General features: G+C 38.8%; 1 protein-coding gene across 10 annotated transcripts in view; it reads left to right on the top strand.

Moving 5' to 3' along the window:
- The window catches only part of MCTP1 (multiple C2 and transmembrane domain containing 1), a 491422-nt gene that overhangs the window by 230082 nt on the left and 235055 nt on the right, over positions 1-26285 (top strand). For all 10 annotated transcript variants that reach the window (XM_036308587.1, XM_036308586.1, XM_036308588.1 and 7 more), the window contains one exon: positions 3505-3619. In XM_036308587.1, the coding sequence (XP_036164480.1) occupies positions 3559-3619 (61 nt within the window). In that variant the 5' untranslated portion in view covers positions 3505-3558. The remainder of the gene's footprint in view (positions 1-3504; positions 3620-26285) is intronic.

The following is a 26285-nucleotide window of genomic DNA, read 5'->3' as shown; positions in this document are numbered from 1 at the left end:
GACACACACCTACCGCGGTCAGTCAGACTCTTCAGATCGGGGGTCCCTCGATGGCCTTGGGAACCCCGGGCGAGCCCCCAAAATGATGTGCCCAGATTTCAAGGTTCCCAAAAAGCCCACCAGGGAGCCAGCAAGTCCGATGCAAAAGCAAAGAGTCCTTCATTTCGAACTAGTTCGGCTCCCCGACCACACTCACCGATGCAACGGTGAGCCCAGTGGCAGAAAGAGACCAAAGCCTGATGGGACAGGGGTTTTATAGGAGGGTGGAGTAAGGGCAGGAGAGGGGACTGTGGGCCCTGCCGATTGGCCAGGCGCGAGTTGGTGTCTCATTACACAGGATGTAGTCATATTGATGGCGTGCACTTCCCTTGATTATCATTAGTTAGTCCAGAGAAATCCTGGGCATGGCCAGCAGAGGCCTGGGCCTCCGGGGAGAAGCCCCTGCCAAGCACATGGCTCTGCCCAAAAATGGAGGACCCAGGGCAAGATGGAGGGCGCAGTCCTCGCCCCTCCCAGGGCGAGCTGAGCCCGGGCTCCAGGGGCCAGTCCGGTTGCCGGGGGTCCAGCAGATTGACCAGTTCCAGCCCAGACAGGAAGTCCACGTCCTCTGTCTCGTCCCCGGGAGCGCCGGCGATCGCCTCCTCCTCCATCTCCTTGGGTGAGGGCAGGCGCCCCGCCCTGCCACCGCCGCCGCGCGGGTCTGGTCCGGGGGCGGCGGGCGGGTGGCGACCTGTGCCGGGCTCCTGCCGTGGGCTGGGGAATCGGTGCCCGAGGCCGCCAGCAGCGTGGTCAGGCTGTGCCTCATGGGGCCCGGTGGCTGGCCCACGTACGCCCCATGACGACTCGCCCTTTCATGGGGGTCCTGTTGATTCAGGGAGAAGCCAGTATCTGTATCTGGCACGCTGACCTGTTAGAAATACCAGGGGGAGTCCATTATCTCCTCACACGTCTGCATGTATCTGATCCTGGGCTCTCTCTGACCTAACATTTATTAATGGATTTGTTTATTTTGAAATAATGTATATGAAAGAACCTAATGAAAGCCTTAGAACATACTTGAAGTTTAACAAATGTTTGTTGGATTTTAATTTTGCTTATTAATTGAACCCACATACAAACTGTTCTTTGAAAAGTAGTTCAGAAGCCCTTGGTTGGCATCTTCTGTGTGGCCCAGTGAACAGCTAGCTGTTCCTCTCTTGCTGTTTACACTAGTTTCCAGATACCTTATCATAGTTCAGGAAATCTATCTAAAGGAAGATAACAGTTTTTTCCCACGAACCTTGAAAATTAGTAACATCCTATGCTGGCTAGGATGTGGGAAATAGGCACTCATAACTTTCAATAGGAGTATGAAGTATTTAAATCCTTTGGGGAAGATTTATGTTCTAAAAAAATAAAAGCCCAAGTCTTTGTAGTGGCATATAGTGAAACCAACTCAGATTCACCAGTAGGGAGATAATTAAAGAAATTATGGTATTCCTACACTGTGAAAAAATGATGTATGTAAAAGAAAAGTAGATAAATCTATGTGTAGACCAGAAAAGTGCCATGATATTTTAAAATTAAATAAATTATAAAATAATAGACAAATATGCTCTTTGTTAGCAACAAACAAAAACTGAAAACTCAACCACAAAAAATAAACCTATATGTATGTATATTTGTTTATATAAGAAGACAAATAAAAGTGTGGAAGGATATTATTATCCTAAGTAACCCTAAGGAGGTGGGACAATTAGATGTTTGCCAGAAGAGCAAGGCAATCATTTTACCTTTTGCTCCTCTGTTGTTTGAAGATGTGATCCAAATTAGTGGTAACAGGGAAATAAAAGGCAAAGGCAACTGCAGGATGTAATATGAAAATGGAGTGGATGGAATTTGGCAACTATTTGAATGTGGTGGAAAGGGAAATGAAGAAATCAAGGCTAGCTCATCAATTTCTAGCCTGAGTAACTGCAGGAAAATTCTGTCATTCATAGAAACAGAGATATCATGAGAAGGCGTGAATTCTTTTTTATTGTTACCGGAGGAGAAATGATGAGTTTGAGTTATCAGAGTTGTACTGTTTCTAATTTTAAATGATAATTGTTTCTATAGGAAAGCTTCTTTATCTTGGTCTTAAAACCTCAAACAAAATGATGCTTTATAGTTGTATTTCATATAAATTTTGGGACTGAAAGAATCAGTCTGGTGTCTAATATTTTACCTTATCCATGCATACTATTCCAAAACAAAAGAACATTTATTTTTTAATTGGAAAAAAATTATAATTTAAAATCATCTCAACATGTGAAAAAGTAATTTTTCCTGCTGTATCAGATTGACAGAAAGTATAAACTGTGACCTGTACAATTTTTACTATATATTTCTTTTGTGTTATTTTGTGTTAATACTAGAGGCCTAGTGCATGAATTTGTGCACCAGTGGGGTCCTTCAGCCTGGCCTGCGGGATTGGGCTGAAACTGGCTCTCCAACATCTCCTGAGGGGTCCCAGATTGCGAGAGAGCACAGGCGAGGCCGAGAGACACCACCAGTGCACGATTGGGTCCAGGGAGGAATGGAGGAGGTTGGCCAGCCAGAGAGGGACCACAAGAGGGCTTCCGGGTGCGTCCGGCCTGTCTCACTCAGTCCTGATTGGCCCAACCCCAGCAGCAAGCTAACCTACCAGTCAGCGCATCTGCCACCTGGTGGTCAGTGCACATCATAGCAAGCAGTTGAGAACGCTTTGATTGGTTGATCGGCTGAGCGGATGACCAAACACTTAGCATATTAGTCTTTTATTATTAAAGATATTTATGCCTCTTCAAGTGTATTTGTAACTCAATGAATATTAAATAGAGTATTTTGTTGATATTCTATAGAAGTAGCCTTGAAAAGATTTTTAGTTCTAGCAATAGCTTGTGCACTTTTATTCCATAGAAAACAGCACTAGATATTGTCTCTATATTTATATTATTTGCTTGCAAATACAATCAAATGCTACGTGAATTTATTTATATATAATTATATCATATTTCATGTTGGAGCCAAAATAAAAGTATGTAATTTACCAGATTGAGCCCTTTTGCATAGATAAAGGAGTCAACAAAGTCACCTGAATGAATCATTTTAATTTTCAGCTCAGTTATGTGGAAATTAACTGCTCTTGCATACCTTTATTCTCTATTCATCATTGATTGTATTTTTACTTCAGAAACTATTCCTATGTTAGTTCTGCTTAGTTGAATTATGTGGGGCTTTCCCTGGGAAATGTTTTTCATATTGCATTTGTTATTTTTAATTTGAATTAATACAGGGATTCCTATAACTGCCATTTTTTATTGAGTCTGAATAATTTCATGAATTTTAAAACCTTCAGAGAACTGGGTGATTATGATGCTGTGTGAATTCACAAATTATATTGACTAATTCTTATAGTTTGAGTTAAACTCTATATGGCCCCCCTTTGGAGGAAAGAGAAGAAAGATAATTATTTTAATATTTTGTATACTTCTTGTTTTCCAGAAAATAAATACTTCTGGAACCAGTAATGCAGATGTCCCTCTGGCTGATCCCGGAATGTACCAATTGGATATTACATTAAGAAAGGGTCAAAGTTTAGCTGCCCGAGATCGAGGAGGTAAGGTCATAAGAAGAACATCACTTGGAAGTTTATTCTGTATGTTTTTGACAAAATTCTTTTTAATGGTTGCTTAAGTTCAAATAAATTAACTATAATATTATAATTTTTAGAAGGTTGGGTCCAGTGATGTGGTTTGAAATGTTATCTGACTCCTATGATCACAGGAAGAGGTTATGATGCAAGTTTGCAACTCTGAACTGGACCCAATCCAGACAGCAAAATCCCTAAAAAACTGCTGAGAAATTAGACTCTGAGTTATATGTAATTAGTGACACAGTTTGTGAAATAGGTGAGACAAATATTTGAAGCCATACAGAAGTCACTTTTGGCAGGCCTGACATTCTTTTTGCTGCATTGATTTGCTCAGTTGAATCGGCTAAACTTGCAGAAACCAGAACTAGCATCTCACCAAAACTTTGGTGATTCCCAGCAAGCAATTTTCTGAGACTTAATTGGATCTGACAGTAGTCTCATGGTGGCTTAAACAGATCTTTGTAGGCTATAATGAAGGAAAAGACAAGGCATTTGGAATCCTTAGTTCCTGAATTCCAAATCCCAAGGCAATCTGATGAACTAGCCTGGGCTCCTTGAACCCAAAATTAGAGGCAGGACCAGAGATAGACCCTAAACAGGCAGTATAGCACCCTTTGCACATTTCCAAATATCAGCTATTTAGAATGTGGAGAACTGAGGGCCCCAAGGGCCCAGAATCCCAGAGGAAACTGAATCTGGTCTAACTCCTCGCACTGGGAAGGCGGAGAGTCCCTAAGCCTCCAACTCATTGTCAGAGCACCTGGAGAGCACTCCTGGCATTACATGATCTTCTTTTTCTCGTCCATCCCTATTGACATCCAGACCTAGAGAGTGGAAAGAACCAAATTAGGACTATAGTTTGTACTTTTATCTCCTGCCTCTGTAAGAATAAAATAAAAAAAAATAATATAATAATGTTTTTACACTAGAAACTATACAAATAATGAATTTAGCTTTTAAGGAAAAACCGGTAAATATCAGACATTCTTAACGAATGGAGGTATGATTAGAATTGTTAAAATTTAAACACATGGGGGAAATTTTGAAAATTAACCATTTGACTTAATAACTGAGGACAAATATTTATTGACTTTTTAACTTCTTGTCTCAAAATAAGCTATAATTATATAGAGAAAGAAAATAATGCTATTAACATGGTTTTATTCTGCTATATTTATATATTTTTTTAGTTTTAAGAGTTTTCTTCATTCCATTATATAACATCATTTCATCTAAAACAGAATTGAACCAGACATCAGGAGATCAAACTTTTCATCCTCGATGTGTCTTCCCAACACTAGTAAATACATATGCACACAATTATTTATTACAGCACGATCCTCAGCCTGGCCTGCAGGATCGGGCCAAAACCGGCTCTCTGACATCCCCCGAGGGGTCCCGGATTGTGAGAGGGTGCAGGCCAGGCCGAGGGACCACACCGTGCACAATCGGGGCAGGGGAGGGGCGCAGGAGGTTGGCCAGCCAGGGAGGGATTGCAAGAGGACTCCAGGGTATGTCAGGCCCATCTTGCTCAGTTCTGATCAGCCAGACCCCAGCAGCAAGTTAACCTACCAGTTGGAGTGTCTGCCCCCTGGTGGTCAGTGCACGTCATAGTGAGCAGTTGATTGGTTGAACAGACGACCGGACAACTGGACACTTAGCTTTTATTATATAGGATTGTTTGCAATTATAAAATACCCATTAGTAGGAGAGGTGACCAAATAAACCATGGTGCATCCACATGATGAAATACTATGTAGCTGTAAAACAAAGAATAAGGAAAACCTCCAAGAATTGATATGGAAATAGTTACAGGATATATAATTAATTGCAAAGGTAAAGTGCAAAAGAGTATTGACAATTTGTAATATTTCATGCAAGAAATGAGTGTAAGAAATTATGCATTATCTGCTCACTTGTTCAAAAAGATATATCAGAAGTAAACTCCAAAAACTAATGAGATTGGTAGCATATATAATATAGGTAAGAACTGGTGTCAAGAATGGAAATGGGAATGGGGTAAAATGAGGAAGGTACATTTCTCTGAGAAAATATTCTTACATAGTTCTCTTTAATCATGGCAATATTTCAGCACTGCCTGACTGCCTGACTGAATGAATGAATGAAATCAAGCTATGATGTGGGAGGAACCCAAAATGGAATATAACTATAACTACACCTCAGGAGGATGGGGAATAAGATGATTAATATAAGTTATTATGTAAAACAGCATTTTAATTATACACTCTAAAACTCAAGAGAAAAAACTAACTATGCACAAATAATGTACTCTAGAGCATGAGTATCAATTCTAACGCTACTTATTGTGTATGCTGAGGATGAGCAAGTGTATTATAAATGTCTTGCAGATGAGTGTCAGGTTTCTCACTGTTGGAGAAAGAAGTTACAATATACAACAGCGGTCCCGGCCAGCATGGCTCAGTGATTGAGTGTTGATCTTTGAATTAGGGTGGTCATGGTTCAGTTCCTGGTCGGGGCACATTCCCAGGTTGTGGGCTCAATCCCCTGTGTGGGACATGCAGGAGGCAGCCAATCACTGATTTTCTCTCATCATTGATGTTTCTATCTCTCTCCTTCCCCCTTCCTCTTGAAAAAGCAATAAAAATATATTTAAAAAACAATATACAATAGGGGAAAGCTGGGATGAACTTTGTGGTATTCACTGGTATCAGTATGAACTAATGGTTTTTAATAGAGATATAGGTAACAATTAAAATGGACAGAGGTGCGTGTGTGTGTGTGTGTGTGTTTACTTGTGCGTGTGTGTGTGTAGTATATTGTATTTTCCTAGATCTGTCTCCTGGGAGGCCCTCAGAGCAGTTATAAAGGTGTAATCAACACACCTTTGGCCCAGATCTTGGTTTCTAAATACAGTTTTCCCAATAAAAGTAAAGAGGGCTCCTGGAGAAATGGTTGGTTGCAGATGTAGGGCAGCAAAAGTACAAGATGAGCCTGGAACATTTTGCAAAGCCAGAGAGTAGGGAAGTACTCAAAAATTGATGGCAGAATGTCAAAATGATATAGGAGCCAAATTAAAGGAGCTCCTAATGACTAGAGCTGGAACAATTTTGGCAACAAAATAAATAATGGCAGCAATAGATTATAAATCATAGAATAATATAAATATCTATGTCTTCTTACTAGTAAATCAATAATTGAATAAATAAATGGGCAAGAAGGCACAGCTTTTGCTTATGTTAGAATTGCAATGAGTAAATGTAGAAGGGTAAATAGAAATAGAAAACTGCCTTTTAACAAACAATGCAGTAACAGTTGTAGCAAAAATCTCCAATTGATGCTAAATTTGTAGGTGCAAAATTACGATGAGTACAGGTATTTGCATCATTTCAAAGTACTTTTCCACTAAATATGTATGAGTTACTAAGAAGAAAATAATAACTTACAGTGGAGAAACTTGGAAGACACCACCTTTAGCAAGTACTTAAAGACAAAATCAGCAGCAATGAGACAGACAGATACCATGGACCTGCTGATGTGATGTACTGAGAAAGGCACATTACGTCTGTGGGATTCCGTCATAATTCATAAAGCCATTGTAATCATGAGAAGACATCAGGCAACTCTGGCAAGATATGATGCCAGTTGTCTGAGCTGAGTAGCAGCTACAGTTTGCTCAATCTTGTTCCACAGTTTTAAGTTTGGATGGCACTGTGAATGCACTTCTCCCTTTCTTAAAGGAGCAAATTATTCTCTAGAGATAAAAATAGGAATTGTGTCAAGGTAGAATGAGAGAGCCATGTTCTTAAGAAAAATATTACTTTATGGAAATGAAGAATATCCCAAAGTGTTTAAAATGCAATCTCTGATCCAACTTCACTATTTTACTTACTTGCCTGGAATTCATGAAATTTTTATTGGGTTGATATGAGAAGATAAATTAAACACAGGAAACAACCTGAATTAAGTTTGAGATTGATTAAAATTCATTTTAGACACACCTTTGAAAAACAAATGTGTTAAGCATATGCTTATGTAGTTGGAACACTTTAGATCTGTGAATATATACATATAGGATAACTAGATGTAGATTTATAGTTTGAAGTGATAAAATCAGTCAGGAAGTACTACAATGATGTAGGAGTAATAGTTTTGAGGGTCTGAACCAGAATTATGGATGTGGAAAAGGTGGTTCAGGAGAATGACCAGTAGCACCTGATATTAATTGATGAGGAGGTTAAAAACAGCAACTATAGAGCCCTGGCCAAGTGGCTCAGCTGGTTGGAGCATCGTCCTGTACACCAAAAATGTTTCAAGTTCGATTCCTGCTCAGGGCACATACCTAGGTTGCAAGTTTAATCCCTAGTCTGGGTATGTAGGGGAAGCAGCTGATCAGTGTTTCTCTCTCACTTAGATGTTTCTCTCTCACTCTCTCTCTCTCTCTAAAATCAATAAAAAAGTATATCCTCTGGTGAAGATTAAGAAGCTATTGAGATTTTTAAGGCTGATGGTACCTGGAAGCCAAGTGGATTTTGGAAAAAGGTGAATATAAGAAGAAATATTGTATTACTATTATAATTAGCATAAATTATACATTTTTATCACTCCTTACATTGATGCCTTCACCTACTGCCCAGCAAAACCAAAATCCTATGACCCCTGTGTTCCGTATTACCCCTGCACAGAATAGTGAAAGAGAAAAACTCACTTCCATCCTCATGATCATTGCTTGAACTTTGCATAGCCAGAATCTTCCTTCAAAAATAATAGACATTGAGTTTGGCTTAGCAGTCAAAACTGGTCATTGTTCTTCCATTTTTATAACCTGTTTTGCAGAACAATAACCAGATGGCTTCTTGGGATGGTTCTGCCTTTTCCTGTTTTATCATTTCAGCTTTAAGAAGCCTAGTGGAGTAGAAAGCACATGATTTGGGGAGTCTGACACACATAGTTTCAAAGCCAAGCTCAGTATTATATTAGCTGTGTGACTTTGAGATCTGCAATTTTTCTGCTGAAATTGTAGGGCTCCAGATGTAGCAAATAAAAATACAGGATGCCTAATTAAATTTGAATTTCAGCTAAATAGTGCATCACCTTTTTAAACAAGTTCCATATTTTATCTGGCAGCCCTATGACAATTGTCATGTCTAGTTATTATTAGAAAAATACCATTTATATTTTAACTAGAGGCCCAGTGCACAAAATTCGTGCACTGGGGGTGGGGGGAGCTGTCCCTCAGCTCAGCCCTTGGGGGATGTTCACCTGCCGTTTTAGGCCCGATGCCTGTGGGATCGGGCCTAAACTGGCTGTCGGACATTCCTCTCACAATCCGGGACTGCTGGCTCCCAACTGCTCGCCTGCCTGCCAGCCTGATCACCTCCTAACTATTCCCCTGCCAGCCTGATTGACACCTAACTGCTCTCCTGCCTGCCTGATCTCCTCCAACTGCCCTCTCCTGCAGGCCTGGTTGCCCTCCCCTGCTGGCCTGATCACCCACAACTGTCCTCCCCTGCTGGTCATCTTGTGGTGGCCATCTTTGACCACATGGGGGCGGCCATCTTGTGCAAGGGAGTGAGGGTCAATTTGCATATTACCTCTTTATTATATAGGATTGGATTGGGCCTTTCAGGACTATATTATCATCTATCATATGTTGAGTGTAATGTCTTGACATGATTATTTATATTGCTAGAAAAATAAGAACAATCTTTGTAGATCTATTTGGTGATAGTAATTCCCTATAATTGAACTTAAAATTTGTATCATGGAGGATATTTTAATTTCCTAGGGATGCTTTAACAAATTAGTGTAAAATTAGTGGCTTAAAACAACAGAAGTTGTTTCATAGTTCTGAGGTTCAAGAATCAAAAAATCAAGACGTGGTAGGGAAACACTCCCGTTAAAGGCTCTCAGGGAGAATTCTTCCTTGCCTTTTTGCTGCTGGTGGCTCCAGGCATTCCTTGGATGGTGGCAGCATCCCTCTGATCCAGGGGTCCTCAAACTATGGCCTGCGGGCCACATGCAAATGCAAATATTGTATTTGTTCCCGTTTTGTTTTTTTACTTCAAAATAAGATATGTGCAGTGTGCATAGGAATTTGTTCATAGTTTTTTTTTTTTTAAACTATAGTCCAGCCCTCCAACGGTCTGAGGGACAGTGAACTGGCCCCCTGTTTAAAAAGTTTGAGGACCCCTGCTCTGATCTCTGCTTCCATCTTCACGTGGTGGCACTCTTCTCGTGTCTTCATGTCTCCAGCCTTTCTCGTCTGTCTCTCTGAAGGACATTAGTCATTGTAGTTAGGCTCGCCCTAAAGCCAGGATGATCTCACCTCAAGGAGAATGACCAGTAGCACCGAGACTGCATCTACAAAAACCCCATTTCCAAATAAGGTCACATTCACAGGTACCGGGGTTTAGAACTTGGGCATATCTTGGGGAAAACCCATGTCAGTCCACTACAGAGGACAGTTGCTTCTCTTCAAATACTCAGAACAAATTTAAATCCTCAACAAAGTGATCCATGTGAACTAGTCTATTGTATTTCTACTAATAACAATGTTAGAAAGCCCTGCATCGAGTAGAGTGAGGGAATCTCAGTCTACGCTGTGAGTCTGACGTGTCAAATGTTAAAGGAAAGTGTTTCTGAGAACAATATTTTCGGGTTGGAGTAAGGATTATAGAACTGTGGGGGCTGGGAAAAGACTTAGAAGGCTGTCCCCTGCCAAGCTTCATTTTTCTCATGGTTTAACGAAACCTTGCTAATTGAGAAATGCTACTGATTATACCACAGCCAGATTTGAGAATAGAGGAAGTCAAAGGTTTTCCTTTTTACTCTATCACATGCACCAGGAAATCAATACAGTGAAAGGACAAAACATCTTAAATGGTTAATCATTGCTCTTGAAACACATTCATGTAGCATATCAGTAATGGAAAAAACTGAACAAGATTACATTTTAGCTTTTTACATGAAAATAAGGAACTGTCCTTAACATTTCATTAGCAAAGACAAAACATTTTATTTTAAATATGTTTTTATTGATTTCAGAGAGAGAAAGGGAGAAGAAGAGATAGATAGAGACATCAGTAATAAGAGAGAATGGTCAATCGGCTGCCTCCTGCATGCCCCCTACTGGGGATCGAGCCTGAAATCCAGGCATTTGCCCTGACCAGGAATTGAACTGTGACTTCCTGATTCATGCACAGGTTGAGCTCAACCACTGAGCAACACCAGCCAGGCAACAAGAATATTTTAGATTTACCAGTGCTTAATCATACATGTCACTTTATAGATTTCTAATTTTGATAGCCTTGTAAAGACAAAGCAGTGCACACGCTATTTTTAAGAAGTCCAGCATAAGTGTAGGAGAAAAGGTCGGGAAAGTAATATGGCAAATCCCTAGGGAGAGACCTGGCTATCCCAAAGAGGGCCTCAGAGTTGGTAATTCTGGGATTTATCTAAGCTTTGGGGCTGTAGCTGAAGAGCTTGTGGAGAGGTCTAGAAAATAGGATGTAGCAAATTGGTTCAATAAAATTGGGTTTAGGACCTATGGTATATGCAGAATTCTACATTGACCCCTGATGATCTGTGTCCTTATTTATTAACCCTTTCCCCTTTAGTTTGGGTGGGATCTGAGAATACAATGGATATCACTCCCATAATTATGCTATTTTATGTTAGATGTCAAAACCATGGAAATGTTTTGCAAATGCACTTAGTGCCTCTAATCATTGACTTTGAATTAAAAGGGAAATGATTCTTGGTGGGCCCGACCTAGTCAGATGAGTGTCTTGAAAGGAACCGGTGCCCTCTTTGAGATAGAGAGCTTCTCTTGCTGGCCTTAAAGAAGCAAACAGCCATGTGTGGACTGAAAATGGAGAGGGATGGCCTCTAGGAGCTAAGGGCTTTCGTCCTATAGCTGCAAGGATCTGAGTTCTGCCAACAACTGAGCGACCTTGGGAAAAGATCCCAAGGACCAGTGAGAACTCAGCCTTGTGAGACTGTAAGCAGAGCTCCCGGTTAAGCCAAGCCTGGCCTGCAGAAACCTTCAGATAAGAAATGTGTGTAGTTTTAAGCTACCTAAAGTGTACAGTAGTAGAAAACTACTACAGTGTCTACTAGTAAGTTAAGCAGAGAGACAAAAGGACATTCATTGTCTTTCCTTCTATATTGTCTGCTTGTTTCAATTTTACTGGAAAATACTGTTAAAAAAACACTCTTTGAACCATTGGAATTAATCAAATCTTAAGTAGTTTCCCTTAATAAGGCTAGAAGGTAGAGAACCAAATGAATTAACATGTGGAATTATTAGATGCCAAGTTGCTTTAAAAAATCATTTTTACCACACCCAATGAATAGAATTGCTAAAGAGCACTTTCATTTCACTAAAAGATTAGCATTTGGAAAATATTAATTCTTGAGGTAGCAATCATTTATTTGAATACAATAGAAATCAATTGTCACATTTCTAAATGGAAATGAGGATGTTAGTGAAGGTTGAAATGACTCAACAAGGATACACTTTTATTCTGTGAAGACTTGTAAATCAGCCCAGACCCCCAAAAAGGGGAGGGGGGACCTCAATATCTGTTGGGATAAAGATATTCTTAAAAGGTAATTCTAGCTCAAGAATATATATGAATATAAACCTCCAGAGCTTTTAGTATCCATGGAAAGTAGATTAGAAGAAACTGCTTTAATCAATTTATAGTGAAACAACTTTAAAGAAAACAAGTAAATCAAAATATAAAAATAAACACATATCCTAGGCTAAGAGGACACAACTGCTGATATTTGATTACAATTCTGCCTTGTTGCAATGTGAGGAGTATCTTTAGCAAACAGGATAAATGTCTCTGACAAAGGCAAAGAGAAAATCAGTTATTTGAACTTTCTAATTTTTACATAGTTTCATAATGAGAATGTAATTAAATGTAAAAGGCTGAAGCAAACAGAGAAAGCCCATAAAACTCTTCTGTGTAAAACTGCACTCAACATTAGGAAGCTGGCCAAGTGATTTTACGTGTAACAGTGAAAGCTTTTGGGCTTTCATGGAATCGTGCATTTGACTTATCAAAAAACTGCACTGCCTCTGAAACACAGGTCATGAGGTGCAGCTACTGTTTTCCATGCGTAGGCAGTAAGTTGTGTGTTCAGGTTGTGCAGAGTCCCTAAGGCGTAGCCTAAAGTACTTCATCATTCAAAGACTTCCATTGTGATATTTTGCCCCTGAAATATTATCCCCTGTGCCAATCTAAGACAGATTCTACTTTCAATTTGTACTCCCTTTTAAAACTTTATAAATGTGGTGTTTTTTAAAAAATATATTTTATTGATTTTTTACAGAGAGGAAGGCAGAGGGAGAGTTAGAAACATCAAGGAGAGAGAAACATTGATCAGCTGCCTCCTGCACACTCCCTACTGGGGATGTGCCTGCAACCAAGATACATGCCCTTGACCAGAATCGAACCTGGGACCTTTCAGCCCGCAGGCCGACGCTCTATTTCACTGAGCCAAACCGGTTAGGGCTAAATGTTGCTTTTTCAGAGTTTATCTTCAACATAGGTCATAAGAATGCCTCAGACACCAGGGGTAAGAAAAGGGTCACAGAAAAGAGTAAGTGTTAGGAAATCAGTTTTCAGCTCTGCAAGAAAAAACACCACACAAAATAACATTATGTCACATCCTGCATTTCTATAGCATTTTTAAATTTTTCATATGTTAAAAATTCATTCTGGCTCCAGAGATAGTTAAAAGTCAGACCTACTCTACACATGTTTTGAGAGTCAAGTAAACAGAATTTATAAAGTAATTGTCACAATCACAAATTGATAAAAAATTAGAGAGTAGGACTTGGGTTTGGAATTTGTTTTTTAAATGAAAAGCTTCAGAACTGGGAGAATTTATAAATCTGAGATATTTTGATGATGACAGTGTTGTTACCAGTCCTTTGGGCAAGGCCTTTGACCTCTGTACTAAACTTCCAAATAGACATTGAAGGTGTGAAAATCTAAAGCAAAGAGAGAGAAAAAAAATCTTATTTCAAACAATACAAAAATTGAAACCATTAATGAGTGGGGCTGCAAATCATTGTTGCATTTAATATGGTACTCATATTCAGTTATCAGCACTGCTGAATGATGTTTATGTCACATATTGATATTAAATGGTCTGTTTTACTGGCCTGTTAGTTATTAAGGGAAGATGAGCTTTTATTCAGTCTCAAAAGAAGGTACATGGTTAAATTTACTTCTCATGCACTTTTCCCCCCATATTTTTTTTTAAATATATTTTATTGATTTTTTACAGAGAGGAAGGGAGAGAGACAGAGAGTTAGAAACATCGATGAGAGAGAAACATCGATCAGCTGCCTCCTGCACATCTCCCACTGGGGATATGCCCGCAACCCAGGTACATGCCCTTGACCGGAATCGAACCTGGGACCCCTCAGTCCGCAGGCCGACGCTCTATCCACTGAGCCAAACCGGTTTCGGCCCCCCATATTTTTTATTGTTTGATCAGATTAGTTTATTGGGATAGTCTTTTAAGATCACTATAATTTGTTTGTTTTTCATAAAATATTATTTTTTCCAGCTTCACTGAAATATAATTGACAAAAATATATGTATATTTAAGGTGTGCAATGTGATCTTTCAATATATGTATACACTGTCAAATAATTGCTCCAATCAAGCTAATTAGCATATCACATACCCTTTATAAGAAAGTCTTTTAGCCCGGCTGGTGTGGCTCAGTTGGTTGAGCATCGTTCAATGCACCAGGAGGTCTCCGGTTCAATTCCCAGTCAGACTTGATCCCCAGTAGGGGACATGCAGGAGCAGTCTATCACTGTTTCTATCTCTCTCTCTCCCTCTCCCTTCTATTCTCTGAATCAATAAAAACATTTTTAAAAAAATAAAAAATAAAATATTTTATTTGTTTCAACAAGTTTCCTTCAAGCTTTTTAAAATTTCTCCAACTATACTATAGATGTGCTTTTTAGGGTAGACACATTAATTTTCTACTGCTTTCCATGAGTTAAATAGCTTAAAACAATATCTATGTAATAGTTCACAGGTTCTGTAGGTCCAGAATATGGACACAGCATAACTGAGTTCTCTGCTCAGAGCCTCATAAGGCCACAATCAAGGTGTCACCCTGGCTGAACTTTTATCTGGAGCTCAGGGTCCTTCCAAGTTCATTCTTGGTATTATTACTGGAATGAAAGACTGAAGGGTCCATTTGCCTGTGCACATCAAAGTTTAATAAGACATGAACAGGAGTTTGCAGCCAAGAAAGTAAAGATTTATTAAGGAGATGGCACCATGCCTGGAGTCACAGGTAGTTCATGCTCAAATATCTGGCTTCCTAATGGCTTCCAGGGGATGGATTATATAGGGGAAAAATCAATTGGTCATGGTGACTAGTAGATTTAAGGTCATGGTCTCTACTGATTGGTTGGTGCTAGGATAGGGGTAATTGATCATTGCATCTGGTCCCGACATCTGCCATGGAGTTGCTGTGTCCAATTTTGCAAGGATTTGTTTTGTGTGTTTGTTCTGCTTTCCTAGGTCCAGAGCTAAAACACAACCAAGGCCAGGATATTATGTTGAGTTTGATTGAAAACTTTGTCTTAATTGTCAGTAGACCCAGGACCTTGTTTCTAAGACCAAGATTCTGGATGCTGACCAGACCTCATTGTCCTGGAGGCTTAATGATTAAGCAAGGGAGAGTGAGGTGGGTAAATCAGGGCTCCAGGTGAGGCTAATTTGAGTTAAAGGGGAAAAAATCAAAATAAAAGGCTATATGAAAGAAAATAAGGTTTCTGCATGGTTATGGTATTGTTAGAATTCATTTGATTGTGGTTGTAAGTCTACAGTCACTGTTTTCTTGCTGTCTGCCACTAGGGTTTCTTTTAGCTCATAGAATCCAGTTTCAAGTCCTTTCCATGTGGCCTCTTCAATTTTTAAGGCAGCAATAACACATGTCAGATCCTCCTCATGTTTAAAATCTGACTTTCCTTTCTGCTACCATATAGAGAAAATCTGTGTTTTCAAAGGAAAGTTGATTAATTTAGGTCTGCTCTAACAATCTCCCTTTTGATAAACTCAAAGTCAACTTATTAGTAACCTTAATTACATCTGCAAAATCCCTTTTGTCATGTAAATAGCATGATCAAAGACATGATAACTCATCATTCTCAGTCCAGGGATTGGAAGGAGAAATCTTACGGTGCATTTTAGAATGCACAATTGGGAAGACATTTACCACCAACTTCCAGTAATGCCTATCTCATTATGTTTGTGGCAAGCCATCAACATTTAGTAAATTCTCATTGATTAAATATAGTATTTTAATGACAAATGTTGGGTGCCAAATATCATTTGATGATAAGATAATACTGATATCAACAGGAGTCAAAACAGGTTCTGAAAATAATTTGTATTTGGTTATATCTATATTAATAAAAGGGTAATATGCTAATTAGATTGGCCATCTTCTGGGTGTCCTTCTGGACAAAGCCACAGTGGCAGGGGCCGAGACAGAGGTGGTTAGGGGTGATCAGGCTGGCAGGGGGAGCAGTTAGGGGGTGATCAGGCCAGCAGGCAGAGGTGGTTAGGGGTGATCAGGCAGACAGGCAGGCGAGCAGTTAGGAGCCAGTGGTTTCCCGATTGTGAGAGGGATGTCTGACTGCTGGTTTAGACTAAACAGGCAGTCAGACATCCCCCGAGGAGTCCTGGATTGAAGAGGGTACAGGCTGGGCTGAAGGACCCCCCCTTCCATGCACGAATTTCGTGCACCGGGCCTCTAGTTGTATTATATGTAGCTTGCAAAACTAAATTTTAAAGGATGTAGTATAGATATAAATATGAGAACTGTAAAAATTCACATTCATTTTATATGCATTATTAACCTTTAGGTTGGCTTTGTCAAATAATTTTAGACCAGCTATTCTTAAATTTAGAAATTACTTTTAATAATTTAAGAACACAATAGACTTACCCTTTTATAATTGGCCCTTTTTCAGGTGTGGGTATATTCTCTAATCAAAGACAGATCATTTGATATTAGATAATGCAGTCTTAAAATATTTTTATCAATTTAATCATTTACTATTCTATTTTGACTTGAAGAAGAATTCCAAGTCCTAACCAGGGATCTGTAGATTCCCACATGATCTGTTATCCCGCAAAGCTCTGACTTCTTCCACTTTCTGGTCACTCTCTCCATCCACACGGGAAACCTTCAGGGCCTCTGCACTTCTGCTTCTTCTGCCTGAAATTTGCTTCAGGCCCTTTTATGTGTCTGTAAGTGAGGCTTTCCCCCACACCCTATCTAAAATAGCAGGTACCTCTGACCTTTACCTGTGGTTCTATGTTCCTTCGTGCACCTATCACCACATGGCATATTATCTACCTCTTCATTGGCTCCTTGCCTGTTCCCCTTCACTAGAAGGAAAGTTCCTTGGGAATAGGGACTTGGTTTTATGCTCTGCTGAATACCTAGTGCCTAGCACACAATAAACATCTAGTAAATATTGTTGAGAACATGAATGCATTTTAGAAAAGAAAAAATATTCAGCTAGAGAATTTATAATACAAATCTTGTATTAAGAAAGAGCCTTGCCTTCTTTTAAAAAGTAGCAAAATGTTAATGGAAATGGAAAAGTAGGAAGTTTGGCAGGAAGGCAGAAGGCAAAAAAGAGTCGGTTGTTATAACGTAGTGCTTGGTTTGGTCCTACAGTTGTTCTTATGTTGTTCTACAGTTGTTACCATGCAGACCTAGCCTTTTCCCACACCCCACTAGAGAGTTGAAGGGGGAGTGAAAGCAAAAAACACCTATTATTATCCCTAATACTGTCTTTTCTTCTAGCGGAGACAACATGCTTTAGAAGGATAATTGCAAGTTTTGAAGTCACTTGTCACATTAAACATTTATTAACTGTTTTTAGCCTTAGGGGCAAAGGTTTTTTCATTGTTCCTCAAGTATTTTAGTTACATGGTAGGTGTTAATATTTCACTTTGCTTATCATTTTCACTTGCTTATAAAACTTATATAATCATTGACACATGTCATCTTCTGGGTTCATATTCAATTGGGAGCTGTAGACCAGTTATGTGCCTGGGAAGAAGAAGATAATATAGCTATTGCCAAGAAATGGCAGTCCTGGCAACAGTCTACCTTCCTAGTCACCAAATAACTGATTCACTCTTTTTTTCTGAATATAGAAGACATTCACCTTTCCCAAGGGAAATAGTCCAAAGTCCCATGAGGTCATTGTGTCCAGCTCTAGGTGCAGGATCTCTGAGTAAAAGGAAATCCTTTATCAGGTTCAAATGTGGTTCTTGGGAGTCCATTGAACTATTAATCCATCTGCCACTTTGTCATACACATCTACACTGATGCCGGCAGCCAGGGGAAGGAAGGCCTATTGCGCGAATCTTCTAGTCTAATATATAATGACCACAAAAAGCATGGGACACTCATAACAGTTACTTGTCTGTAGTAATTTTGAAATCCCAAGAAAGGCCACTTACCTGGACGATGAGGAAATTCCTTAGTTAGAACTCTATTATTTGGAGAGAATCCTCTTACCCATTGTTTTCTGAGGCAACTGGCTCTACCATCTGAGAAATTCTTCCTTATCTATTATTATCCTCTGTAGCCATATCTGAAATGGGTGTGAAAGAGCCTGCCCACTTGGGCATAGATAGCTTTCACATTCTGCTTCCTGCTGGCACAAGATCAAATATCTCAACCAGCTAAGCTCCTTTTCTCAAAAAATTTAGTAGGCTTCCATGTGCCAGTAGCCACACCCAATGTTCTTTCTTAGACATACTCCTCAAACATGATTTATTCCTTTGCTCCTTTTTAACATATGGCAACTACCTTATGACCATCATGCTTGCGTGGGAAGGCCGATCTGACCTTGGCCACTAGGCTGTTTTAATGATATTTTGTTGTTTAAAAGCTTTTTCAACCTTATTTTCTATTATTTGGGGCCTGAAGACAGTTTTTCCAATTCTTTACATGTAAATGAGCCTATTTTCACCTGAACTCATTGCTTTCTTATGATTACTTATGAAAGCCAACCAGTTTGAAAACTACACACCTTTCTTCCATGTTCCCTGAACATAGGTTCAACAACAGGTGGTCTGCCTTCCAAGTTCTCACAGGAACAATATTACCAAATATTTACTATGGCCTAACAAGACTCTTTAGGCTCCCAGGGTTACCTTGCTATCCACTATCTGACTGCTAAGTCAATGTCATGTATCTTAGGGACTTTTTTTAATAGCAGCTCACATTCTTGGAATTAATTTTTGTATTATTTAAAACTAGAGGCCTGGTGCACAAAAATTTGTGCACTCAGGGGGGTCCCTCAGCCTGGCCTATGCCCTCTCGTAGTCTGAGACCCCTCGGGGGATGTTCACCTGCTTGCTTAGGCCCAGTCCTTGGGGGATGGGGCCTAAGCTGGCAGTCAGACATCCCTCTGGCAACCCAGGAGCCCTTGCAGGATGTCCACTTGCCAACGGGGAGCAGGCCTAAGCTGCAGTCGGACATCCTTAGTGCTGCTGAGGAGGCAGGAGAGGCTCCCACCACCACCGCTGTGCTGGCAGCCATCAGTCTGGCTTGTGGCTGAGCAGAGCTCCCCCTGTGGGAGCTCACTGACCACCAGGGGGCAGCTCCTGCATTGAGTGTCTGTCCCCCGGTGGTCAGTGGGTGTCATAGTGACCAGTCATTCCCAGTCGTTCTGCTGTTAGGGTCAACTTGCATATTACCCTTTTATTATATAGGATAGAGGCCTGGTGCACAGATGGGGGCCGGCTGGTTTGTCCTGAAAGGTGTCCCAGATCAGGGTGAGAGTCCTGCTGGGATGCCTGTCCAGCCTGGGTGAGGGGCTGAGGGCTATTTGCAGGCTGGCCAGGCCTGGGGGCTGGAAGCAGGTATCTGGGATTTATTTAACTTCTATAATTGAAACTTTGTAGCCTTGAATGGAGCTCAGGGCTGGCCAGGGCAGACAGGAAGCTTGGCTTCCTCCATTGCCGGGGACAACCCAAGCCTCCTGCTCACTCCAGCTCAGTGGCCGCCACCATCTTAGTTGGGTTAATTTGCATATTCACTCCTGATTGGCTGGTGGGTATGGCTTGTGGGTGTAACAGAGGTGCGGTCAATTTGCATGTTTCTCTATTATTAGACTAGATAAGTAACATTAAGACCTGTCAAAGATAGACACCCACATTTCAGGGGGTTAACAAAATAAAAATATATTATTTATTTAAAACTTTATAGTGTAATGTAGATGGTGGTTCCATTCAGAGACTCCAGACTTGCAGGCCCTACCGTCATCTAGGTTTCTAGTGTTGGGGAAAAGGAGATAGGATTGTATATGGAAAGATATCATGGGCTAAGCCTAAAAGTGGAATATAACTGACTTCTGCTCACATTGGCCAGAAGCCAGTCCTCAGTCACATGGCCACACATAAGTAAAAGATCTTGAAAATGTAGTTTAGCCTGGCCAATGTTGCTCAGTGGTTGAGCATCAACCTATCAACCAGGAGGTCACAGTTTTATTCCTGGTCAGGGCACATACCCAACCCCTAGTAGAGGGCATACAAGAGGCAGCCAATCAGTGATTTTCTCTCATCATTGATGTGTCTATCTCTCTCCCCCTCTCTCTTTTTCTGAAATCAATAGAAACATATTTTTAAAAAGAAAATGTGTTTTAGCTACTTGCCTGAGAAGAAGAGGAAAACAGCTGTCAGTGAAGAGCAGCAGTTTCAGCCATAATTTATCTGTACACATAAAAGTAACTTTCCTTCCAAATATTTTGTGCAAAAACATGAGTTTTTACTGTATATTGAGTGTGTCTACATAGTAGACATATGAGATAATAATAGAAAAGATGTCATAAGCATATTCTTTCACCTTTATCATATGGTTTCTAGTTTTGTTCTGAGTAAATCCAATAAATCAATTAAGTAAAAAAACTCTAAGCAGATTGCTACTAAAATGAGATTTTTTTAAAAAGCATTTTGTAAAACCAGGGTAGATTGACCATTTTTTAGGAATAACAATGAATATCAATTACTATAGTTTGGGAAAGTAGCAATGGCAAAATGCTTATTGTTGTAGAAAGTATAGCATAATGCTTTTGTGATATTAAACTTTATGTATTTCAGAATCAGTATTTGACAATAAAGTTAAAAGGAGATCCTTAGACTCATAGTGAATGACAGTGGAGGGAAAAGAGTGGGATTATTGAGTATACAACTTAAGTACTAGTTACTTTATTAGCTTCTGTGATTAGGAGATAATACAGGCACTCATTCATTCAGCGATACAGGAGTGTTTTCAGTCAACCAACACTTCTCTTGATCACATATAATAACTTAGGTGTTGTTGCCAGACATCAGGGATCAGAAATAAACAACGAGGCCTGAATGTGATAAGAGCTGTTATAGAGGATGCTTGGGGGCATAAGACAAGAACTTAGCAATGTCCATGGGATCGGTCAGGAAAGCTATCCAAACCGCAAGGAGGCTTGAATTTAGTACTGGGAGAGGACAGAGGGCCAGGGGTGGAGGGGGGCACACGCATTGGAGAGAAGCTATGGGTTTGAGGTGAGGTAGTCTATACAGGAGTGGCCTGGTGAGAGATGAGTCTGAAAAATTAGTAGCAGACCACAATTTGTATGACATACTCAAAAGTTTCAGTTTATTCTGAAATCAGTAAGAAAGCAATGAAGAATTTTAGAGCAAGGTAGTAACATCAGATTTTTATGTCAGGAAAAATATCTAAGCCTAAGATTTCGGAGAATGAATTGGAGTGGAGAAGACTAAAAGCAGGGAGACTAATAGGAGACCATTACGTTTTTTTTCTCACAAATTGAATATGTGAATGTGCTAAGGAAAGTTTTATTCAATTACCATGCATTTATGATGTCTTTTAATAATATTGTAATATAATTATCTTAAAATTCTTTCAGTTAATGATAGTAATCAATCAAGAGTCATAAAATGATTTTCAGTGTTATCACTTAGAGTTTTAATTGACAAAGAAGATTTTGTTTTCTGTTTAGGGTTCTAATAACATTTTTTAATGGATGTGTCCCATGGGGCCCCAATTATTTTCAGACACTTTCTTATACTACTGTTTATTCATGCAATGTTTATAGTTATTTATGGGCTAATTTTTTTCTTGATTTAACAAATCTAATAGAATTGCTATTTCTACACAACTAGGAAGGAGAAATCTGAAAATAGACATTATTTTTCTGCTATATGTTCATATATTCCTAAATGATTAAAGAAAGTAGTGAAATAGTAAATGTTTTCTCAACTGAAATGAATTATACAACATACATTTTCAACAGATAATTTTTTTCTTGCAAATACTGAACTTTGCACCTTTTAAAAATATGCCAAAAAATTACTCATAAAAGTCAATAATTGCTGTCATTTACACTTTTTCCATTTCATGTGCTTGGAAGTGCCTTCTCAAAGAAAGAAATTTTCTTAGTTTAGTTCTCTACTACATTCTACCATAGCATTATTTTTAATTCATCTATGTGCTATATCACAGTAATGCCATTTAAGAAATTTAAAAACCACTGAAATATTCATATTACTCATTATGGAAAAAGTATTATTTTATTATTTTATTACATTAAGCCACATGTGATTATCAACCTCTGGCATTTGAATTTTAATATATTTAGTCATTTAACCCATGTAATATTTCCGTGCTGGGCATTACAAATCTTCAACAAAAATGAGAAGGAATGGAAGAACTTTAGGAAATGATTTTAACACATAAATATGGTACCTGTTTTGAAGATTTGAAAATTATTCATGAAAATTAATTTCCACTAAGACAATCTATTGCTGAGTATATTTTGAACATCACTGTTTTTACAAGCCTTTTTCTAGTATGAAGGATCTAATTATACTGTTACCTTCTTTGTTGTCTTCTTTTTTTCTTCTTTCTCTTTCTTTCTTCTGTCTGAATGTGGAGTGGAGGTACAGTGATCACCTAACTTTAAAGACATTTTAAGACAAAAACCAAACAAACAGGAAACTCCATAGAATATAACGGAATTTATTATAGGGTAATTTACTTACAGGGATGTAGCATCGGAGTGGACAAAGGACCCTAGCAGTTCTGTGCTGCCAGCTAGACAGTTGTTACAATAAATGTTCTCTAGAACAGCTGGATACCAATGATTGACAAGACAAAGAATGGAGTATGGGCCGGGACCATACCTCCCGGTGGTGTTGTGTGGATCATTTACTAACTTAACATCAGTGTGATAGTCTCTCAGCTTTTATGTCTTTCTGGCCATTACTGACAGGAATCTTTATGGTTACATTGTGTAGGCTTGCAGAACACAGCTAATCATTAACTACAAGCCTGTGTGTGCTGGCCAGGACCAGTTAAGGCCAAAGTTAAATCAAGAATAGAGAAAGTGCAGGGTTTACAAAGATGGAGCTATTTTGTTCACACCAACAACCTATACATCCTCCTTCTCCTTTTTTCGATTTCTAATATGGGGACTGAGTTTCAAATCGGCATTGTTTTTATTAGGAGTTAGCATTATTGAAAAAGCACAGTTTCCTGAAATGATAGGTTTGGGATAAGATTGATTTAAACCTGCTAACCAGGAGGCTTATTTATTCTGAGAATGGAAACCAAGAGACTCAGCATCCGATGGCTATTTACATTTTAAATAGTTCTAATACCATTTTAAGAGAGGAGAGGCTGCCATCTTGTGTTTGCTGTGTTCAGTGCAGCACAAAAGGAGACCCATTCAAAGTTTAGTCCTGTTGGACTTAAATTTAGTTCTGTTGCTCTAACCCAGTAGTTCTCAACCTTCCTAATGCCGCGACCCTTTAATACAGTTCCTCATGGTGACCCCAACCATAAAATTATTTTTGTTCCTACTCCATAACTGTAATTTTGCTACTGTTATGAATCGTAATGTAAATATCTGATATGCAGGATGTATTTTCATTGTTACAAATTGAACATAATTAAAGCATAGTGATTAATCACAAAAACAATATGTAATTATATATGTGTTTTCCGATGGTCTTAGGCGACCCCTGTGAAAGGGTCATTCGACCCTCAAAGGGGTCACGACCCACAGGTTGAGAGCCACTGTTCTAACCAATCACATAAAATGTTGAAGTGCTTATCAGAGCCCTGGCTCTGAAAAAAATATGAAAATGAAATATAACATTGGCACATGTAATTTTTTCCTACATTATATAAACCACATAATTCTTCTTTTTAAACAATTTGATCTTAGGATACAGAAATAAACACTTGATATTCTAAATTTTTTGAAGCAAGGAATTAACAATAATAAAATATTTAATAATGTTTACAAATAAATTCTGAAGTGAACGCTACCTGATAAAATGAATGTTGAAAAGTTGCTCTTGAATATGACATTAATAACAAAAGGCTGAATTTTATTTTAGGGCTAGCACCTCCTATTTTCTTCTCCCATGTTTACTTGCCTGTTTTAATTTCATTATTATCATAAAAAATGTTTTATGAGGGTCATGTTCCAGCTAATGACAATAAAGCAGAGGAAAATGCATGAGAACAAGTGTGCAGTAGTGATGCCTTAACTTTGAATTTGATAAGTATTAGTGCCATCTCGTGGTTTAATGCAATATTGCAACAAATCAACACAGGCACATGAATTTATTGTTTGGGGGTTTTTGTGTTTTTTTGTGTGTTTTGTTTTTATACCAACAAACTAAAAATTTTGGTATAATATATTTATTAGAGATTAACCACATGTTAATGGCTTGGATTTATTGGGGGGGGGGTTATTGTAACAAAATTCCCTGATTTCATTGGGAAGTGTATTACAATAAAAGAACCTCCAAAAACATGTGAAACTTTCTGATCTACAAAATATAATAAGGTAACATTTCCTAAAGAGAGACAGGGGATTATTAATCTTGAAATATGAGCTTAAGAAAAGTAGGCCCTATGGTCAAAAAAGTCTGGTAAATGCTGCATGGCCTGTCCCCTTCTTGGAGAGCCCATTTACTTATTGAAAGGCCATAAGGGGTTAATTTCCAAAATATGTAAAAGAACTTACACAGGAAGAAAACAATCCAATTAAAAATTATTGAGAGATAACACACATTGAAATAAAACTGCTAGAATAAAAAGAAAATGGGCAAAGGACCTGATTAGACACTTCTCCAAAGAGGACATGCAGACGGCCAACAGACATATGAAAAAATGCTCAACATCACTAGTCATCAGAGAAATGCAAATTAAAACCACAATAAGATATCACCTCACACCTGTCAGAATGGCTACCATCAACAAATCAACAAATGACAAGTGTTGGTGAGGATATAGAGAAGAAGGAACCCTCATACACTGCTGGTGGGAATGCAGACTAGTATAGCCACTGTGGAAAACAGTATGGAGTTCCTTCAAAAAACTAAAAATGGAACTGCCTTTTGACTAGTCCTAATTCTGGGAATATATTCTAATAATCCCAAAACAACCATCAGAAAGAATATATTCACCCCTATGTTCAGAGAAGTGTTATTTATAATAGCTAAGGTCAGGAAACAGCCCAAGAGCCCATCAGCAGGTGAGTGGATAAAAAAAGATATGGTAGGGTTACACAATGGAATACTATGCAGCCATACGAAAGAAACTCTTACTTTTTGCACGAGCATGGATGGACCTGGAGATTATCATGCTGAGTGAAATAAGCCAGTGAGAGAAAGACAAATGCCATATAATCTCACTTATATGTGGAATCTAATGAACAAAATAAACTGACAAATAAAATAGAACCAGAGGTATGAATACATGAAACAAACTAACATAGATTGGGGGAGGATGGGGGTACTACATGGAGGAAGGTGAACAGATTAGCCAAAGAAAATATATGCATGGCCCATGGACACAGACAACAGTGTGGGGAAGGCCAGAGGAAGGAGAGGCAGGAACTGGGTGTAGGTGGGTAAAGAGGGGGAAACGGGGGACATCTGTAATAGTGTCAACAATAAAATTTTTTTAAAAAGCTATAGAAAACAATTCCATTTAATTCTATTTTAAACCAGCATTTTCCAAATACGCTTGACCACAGAACTCTTTTTTTAATGCTAATAATATCTATTCATGTTATCAGATAATAAATTGCTGAAGTAAGTTTGGAAAAGCACTTTCAAACATAGAAGATTACATGCAAAAGTTTTACTCACTCTCAATTAAACAATGTCTTCCAATTCTGTAAGCTGTAATCATAAGTTGAAGGTTTTGAACTATTAAGGACTCTAAGTCACTAAAGGTCCCCTAAGTTAATAACTTGAAAACAGTTAGAATATTTTAAAGAAACACGACTATTAAAACTTTAAATTTTAATGATTGTCCCAGAGGGCTAATCAATGGTTGCAAAGAGAAGTACAGCAAATTTTATCCCATGAAGTGAAAACAAAGTGAGGAAAGTCAGGTGATTGGCGCCCATGAGTGTGCACATGACTCTGTCACTCCTATAGTTATGACTGTGAAATTTGCTAACATATCTACTATCTCCAATCCAGGTCACCCTGTGGCCAAATCTTCACGTTAATAAAATATTTCATCATCATAACTTGTTTTCAGA

Source organism: Myotis myotis, unplaced genomic scaffold, assembly GCF_014108235.1.
Source record: "Myotis myotis isolate mMyoMyo1 unplaced genomic scaffold, mMyoMyo1.p scaffold_m19_p_5, whole genome shotgun sequence".
Lineage (NCBI taxonomy): Eukaryota > Metazoa > Chordata > Mammalia > Chiroptera > Vespertilionidae > Myotis > Myotis myotis.
This window is presented reverse-complemented; position numbering and strand designations above follow the sequence as displayed.